General features: G+C 37.1%; 1 protein-coding gene across 2 annotated transcripts in view; it reads right to left on the reverse strand.

Annotated features, from left to right (window-relative positions):
* The window catches only part of usp6nl (USP6 N-terminal like), a 98011-nt gene that overhangs the window by 27802 nt on the left and 64005 nt on the right, over positions 1-6204 (reverse strand). For both annotated transcript variants that reach the window (XM_062443635.1, XM_062443634.1), the window contains one exon: positions 2711-2790. In XM_062443635.1, the coding sequence (XP_062299619.1) occupies positions 2711-2790 (80 nt within the window). The remainder of the gene's footprint in view (positions 1-2710; positions 2791-6204) is intronic.

A 6204-nucleotide genomic window follows, 5' to 3' on the forward strand; every position in this document is an offset into this window, starting at 1 on the left:
TCTTTCTTCTTCAGGACATTCCAAATGGTTGTACTGGCTATGGCCAATGTTTGTGCAATGGCTCTGATTGATTTTCCATTTTCTCTCAGCTTCACAATTGCTTTTTTTTTCACCCATAGACAGCTCTCTGGTTTTCATGTTGGTTACACCTCTAACTATAATTAACTAAGTCTGCACAGGCAAAACCCAAATATAAAACTGAGCGTAGACATTGAGAGCTATTTATTGTTTGAATAATCAATGTAATAGGACACAACTGGGCAACAAAACACACTTGTTACTCACATGTTCCAATACTTTTGCTCACCTAAAAATGTGGTGTTCCGTTACAAATAATGCTATCTTTTAAGTTGTGTATCAGATCTAGATGTAAATACCTGGATATAAAAGCTGAGATGTTGATCTCTTGTCTCATATTCATCTTTTGATGTCAAACCCAAATGTTTTCAGTCTACAGCAAAAATAAAGGAATTGGCTTCACTGTTCCAATACTTTTGGAGGGGACTGTATTTGACTCTGAAATGTTGATTTATGACTTCCTGATGCAGAGTTTCTCTCCTCTGACATCAAATATTCGCTCATTGGTGCATCGACTGTGCCCTGACTTTGGGGGTTTGGTGTCATTGCTGTCAGCTTGTTTCCACACAAAAGAATCCAAAGCATGAATCCACTAGCGTGGCACAAATCCAGGTCAACACAATACTTCATCTGCTGGATCTCAGATCAGTGAGAATAGAATAAAAATGTCCTCTGATTATCTTTTGGTCCTGATGATGGAGCTCAGTTCTATCTGAGTGTGTCATGTTATAATCACAAGTCTAATATGTGTCCTTGCATTGATAAGCCCTGCCCAGGTTTTCTTTATTTAATCAATAACCGCACAATTATCCATGAATTATAATTAAGCCTCAGATATCATATAAAAATCTCTCCAGTTGTTATTCTAAAGCAATAACTGCTCTAAATGCTCCAAAAACCTGATTCGGTAATAACTGCAACAGCGATTTTTGAGTGTAATATTAAGGAGAATTAATGAATAAGCAAGTTTTGTGTTTTCTGTGTGTGTGTTTTTAGTTAGTTTTAGTACCAATTACTCATTTATTTTATTCATTTATAAGCATCTTCTTTCTTTTTTTACTTATGATACCATACCATTATGTTCTATTCTATATTTTTATTATTAAGAAGTATTACATGTGATGAAAAACAACTTTAATGTTTCATGTTGTTAACCATCACTGTATGAATCCTCAGTTCTCTGATCCAAATGTAACCAGAAAAAGTTAGTCCAGAAAAAATTAATGCTGTTAAGTTAAATTAAATCAAATTAAAGAGTCACATTAAAGAGACACCTGCTCTATGTGTAAAGTGCCTTGAGATTATTTATGTTGTGATTTGGCGCTATATAAATAAATAAAGATTGATTGATTAAATAAATAAAGAACTCTTAGCATCGTGCTCCTGTTGATTAACACTGTCAAACTCATGACGGACAGTTTAAAAAAAACCTGGAAAGCATTCATATTTTCTTCTTTCTTCTCAAAACCTGGTGCCTACATTACCCACAATGTAAGTTGACTTGACTCCCTCGCCTGTACAGTACACACTAGTAGCAGCTAATGTAGCTCCTGGAGAGAGAGATGAGAAATGGGCTGCAGAGGTCTCCTCATTTCACTTTTAATAGATTTCTTCTTAAATTTCAAACTCGTAGCCTTCAGCCGCAGACGACGCTGACTCGAGTCGCATCACTTGAGGCAACCAATCAGATTTTACACAGCTCCGTCATTTTCCCCCTCAATGCCTGGATGCACACTTTGACCTTTAAAGTCTCTGTCTGTTCTTGTTCTGATCTGTCGGTCCATGCAGCTTCTGAAGCCTCCACAGAATTTTTTTTATGGTCTGACCGTATGCATAAAAATTGCACAACAGGAGGAGGTCGAGCATTGAACCTCAAAAGATTCAAGTAAGAAATGAGTCCAAATCCAATAGCTACCCTCAAATATCTTCACAATCTTACTAATATGTGTTAACTTATTCTTTGATTAGATGATTTTTTCATTTGCTTCGGGATTTTAGAGTAAAACATATTTTAATTTCTTAATGTAAGGTATCAAAAGAGCTTCTTCTTCTTCTTCTTCATTGGTGTCTGTACTGAAAGTTTCAACATCAAACATCAAGTCATGACTCTTCTTCTCTTGTTTCGGCCTGTAGCTTCGTCCTGGGCTTCGTCCTCTTCGTCCGCTCAGTCAGAGACCTTCACCTCAGGATACTTCTGTCCTCCTGTCTGAAACCATCATGTAAGCCAGAGGTTTCTTTCCTTCTTCCTTCCAACGTCTCTCCCTCCATCTCACAGCACAGAGTGTGTGTGTGTGTGTGTGTGTGTGTGCCTGGATCATAGCGCTGCATCCCAACACTGATGCCCTGTGATTGAGGCTAACCAGGCTGTTTCCTGTCTGCATGTGCCAGCCTAAATATATAAAAACACTCCAGCTCAACCTCCGGACCGGCCAAAAAAACCAAAGACACACTCGTCTTTCAGCAGCGCTCGTCTTTACAGCCTCTCATTTTCTCCACTCCTCCTTTTTTTTCCCTCTCCGGGAGTCGTTTCTGCTGTTCTAACTGGACTGGCCAGGTTATTAATTAAGTTATTAGAGATAATAACAGACTGGGATGTTTTTCCATGTGTGTGTGTGTGTGTGTGTGTTCTTACTGGAGGAAGCCGAAGCGGTCGATGACTTTGTACAGGTGGAAGTTGGTGTCCTCCCACGGCTCCACGGTGGCCTCTTTACCCTGGAAACAGGAGGAGAGAGCAGAGAGAGAGAGAGAGAGAGAGAGGAAAACATCATGAAACACATCAACTGAAATATATGTGCATGCTGGGATCCGTGTACATTAACCCTTACATCTTGTTGGGGTCAAATTTGACCAATTTTGACCAGAAGGTTTAAAAAACACATTAAAAAAAATGATTTATGATAGAGGATGTTAAAGGTTACCATCCTTCACTTATCCTTACTTAAATTAACAGAAATCATTTTAGATAACAGAAGATCATAATATAGTGCGATTGTTAATGTATGTTCAATTTACTATCAATATGTAATAGCGTCAAATCTAAAGGAAACAGGAACACACAATACAACCGTGGTTCAAATTTTGGTATAAAGGCAATGATTATAAAGGAATCTACTTAAGTCGGAATATGAACAATATGTAAGAGTTAAATGTTGGTTCCTGCCTTCTTATAACACAGCCCAGTTGATCTCATGTGGGCTGGACCATAAAAAGAAGGAAGTAGAAGGAAGGAAGGAAGGAAGGAAGGAAGGAAGGAAGGAAGGAAGGAAGGAAGGAAGAAAGAAAGAAAGAAAGAAAGAAAGAAAGAAAGAAAGAAAGAAAGAAAGAAAGAAAGAAAGAAAGAAAGAAAGAAAGAAAGAAAGAAAGAAAGAAAGAAAGAAAGAAAGAAAGAAAGAAAGAAAAGAAAGAAAGAAAGAAAGAAAGAAAGAAAGAAAGAAAGAAAGAAAGAAAGAAAGAAAGAAAAGAAAGAAAGAAAGAAAGAAAGAAAGAAAGAAAGAAAGAAAGAAAGAAGAAAGAAAGAAAGAAAGAAAGAAAGAAAGAAAGAAAGAAAGAAAGAAAGAAAGAAAGAAAGAAAGAAAAGAATACAGGGAAAAAAAGGAAGGAAGGAAAAAATTGAAGAAGGAAGGAAGGAAAGAAAAGGAGACAAGAAGGAAAGATGGAAGAAATGGAAGAAGGACAGTAGTAAAGAATGACTTAAGGAAAGAAGGAATAAAGGAAGGAAGGAATATAGGAAGCAAGGAAGAAAGGAAGAAAGGAAAAGAAAGAATCAAGGAGGGAAGGACGGACAGATGGAAGAAAGGAAAGAAAGAGGGAAGAAGGACGGACAGACTGGAGGAAGGAAAAAAGGGAGGAAGGAAAGTGGGCCAGATTGGCCCACTCAGCGGGCTGGTTCTGGCCCACGGGCCTCATGTTTGCCACCGCTGGTATAACAGGACTCCTAATAACTGCTCTTAAATGAAATGAACTGACATCTGCCTGCAAACTAGATTCTTTAATTCCTCTTTCAGGATTTTAAAACTTTATGAAAAAAGTTTTTTTTTGTTCTGACTGTTTTTTATAAATTATGTGTCTGATTAAAAAATGTGTCTCAATCTCAGGCTTCAAAATGACACAAACCCCCCCAACAATAACATATTTACATAGAATTAAATAAATGAAAACCAAGCCTTATTGAATCCTTGAACAGTCCTGTTTTATAGCTGCAGGACTCAGGTGTGATTACTTGAGTGAATCAGCTTCGATCACATGATGCGTCATCATCATCATCATCATCACGGTAGAAAAATGTCTTTTGAGTTTTTTGAGGCTCGAGGGAGCTTCATTAAAGACTGATGATGTCATACTTAAGGCAAGGCTAGACAAGTTTACGTGTGTGGCGCAATTTAACACACAAAAGCAGTTTAAGTAGCTTTATATGATTCATTAAACACATTATAAAAGATAAAGGATAGACACCTTCTTCTTTTAAATGAATACAGGATATGACACAGACTTTAGAAATAAAGCTCATGAGTTCAGAATAAGCTCTAAGTTGCCCCAAGAAAATAAAAGTATAGTGCTGTGCTGATGTCATCGGGTTAACTCGGACAGCTCCAGGGTTTAAATCTGCAGTTTGAGAGACAACGCTCTCATGAAAGACGCTCTGGATTTGCATGATGGGAAATGTACGATGCAGTGTTTCATGAATCTGACCCATAATAGAGATTTTGGCGTCTGCTGCTTCAATGTTTTACCGTTCAGTTTTTAATCAGACTTATATATTTTACAGCTTTTACTTCTTTCTTCTGTTGTTGTGGTGTTTTTTAAACTGTGTCTGTTTTTATTGGTATTTTCTAACAGGCAAAGCCAAAGGACGACAGTTAAAGATGATGACACATTTTGCAGGGATGAAGATCAATGTGTGCTACCATCTAAAAAAAAACCAACCAGGAGCAGTTTATGAGTCAATACGAGTCCTAAAAAGTTATAAAACTGAAGAAAACAACACCAAAAATCTTAATTTTAAATTGATATGATGCATATAGAACATAATAAATTTAAGTGTTAGCTGGACTTCAATATTTGTAAATATGAGGAAACCTATATTAATCACTCAGCAACACATAAGAAACATTATTTTAGTAAAAAAAAAAAGTGTATAAAATATGACATTTGAATGAAAAAAAGTGATGCAAATGTACAAAAATTGATAAAAATTAGATTTAACTGTATTACTTTTATGTGCTGGAATGACTTTAAGGCATAACAAAAACAATTCAAACATGTCACCTTCTGCTTTTATAATAAAAATACACTTTATTTATGGAGCACCTTTTATACAAGGGATGTAGCTCAAGGTGCAATACAATACAATAAAACAACAACAAATAAACAAATAAAACTAGATAAAAATAAGTTAAAATGACACTAATTAAAAGCCAGATTCAATAAATATGTGGTATAAACTGTCATTCCTCACACTTCTTTTCTGGTATTTTAACAGATGAAACGATGAATGACAGTAACCGAGATGAACGGACAGTGAGAGGTAACGATTTGGCTGAACGGCTGCTCCGCTGCTGATTACATGCCACCCACGTTCTTCTGGGGGGCAACAGAATCATGTTCTGATTGGCTGCTAGATTACGAGCAGAGCCATGACTCCAGCGCCCTTGAGAAAGTGTGTGTACGTGTGTGTGTTTATGAGACGCTGAGAAACATTGTGTGTGTGTGTGTGTGTGTGTGTGTGTGTGTGTGTGTGTGTGTGTGTGTGTGTGTGTGTGCGCGTGTGTGTGCGTGTGTGTTAACAGGTGTGAAATGAAACATCCAGACTCCTGCACCTGCGTCACTGTCTGACTCCGAGGCCTCTGATAAAAACATGGTTCTGGTTAATTCACCATCATGGCCCAATGAAACAAGACCCAGATGTGTGTTGGTGTGTGTGTGTGTGTGTGTGTGTGTGTGAGGACGGATTAAAAAAAGAACAAGGAGAGAATACCAAATAAATAAGGAGTGGGCGATTAGAGGACAAGAAAGTTGAAAGAGAGCTACGATAAGACTGATCTACAAAAACCTACAAATACAGTTTATATATGTTTGTTATTTAGGGTTTCCACCTCCAAGACAAGTTATTCACCTTTTAAATTAAGT

The sequence above is a fragment of the Scomber scombrus genome, chromosome 22 (assembly GCF_963691925.1).
Source record: "Scomber scombrus chromosome 22, fScoSco1.1, whole genome shotgun sequence".
Classification (NCBI taxonomy): domain Eukaryota; kingdom Metazoa; phylum Chordata; class Actinopteri; order Scombriformes; family Scombridae; genus Scomber; species Scomber scombrus.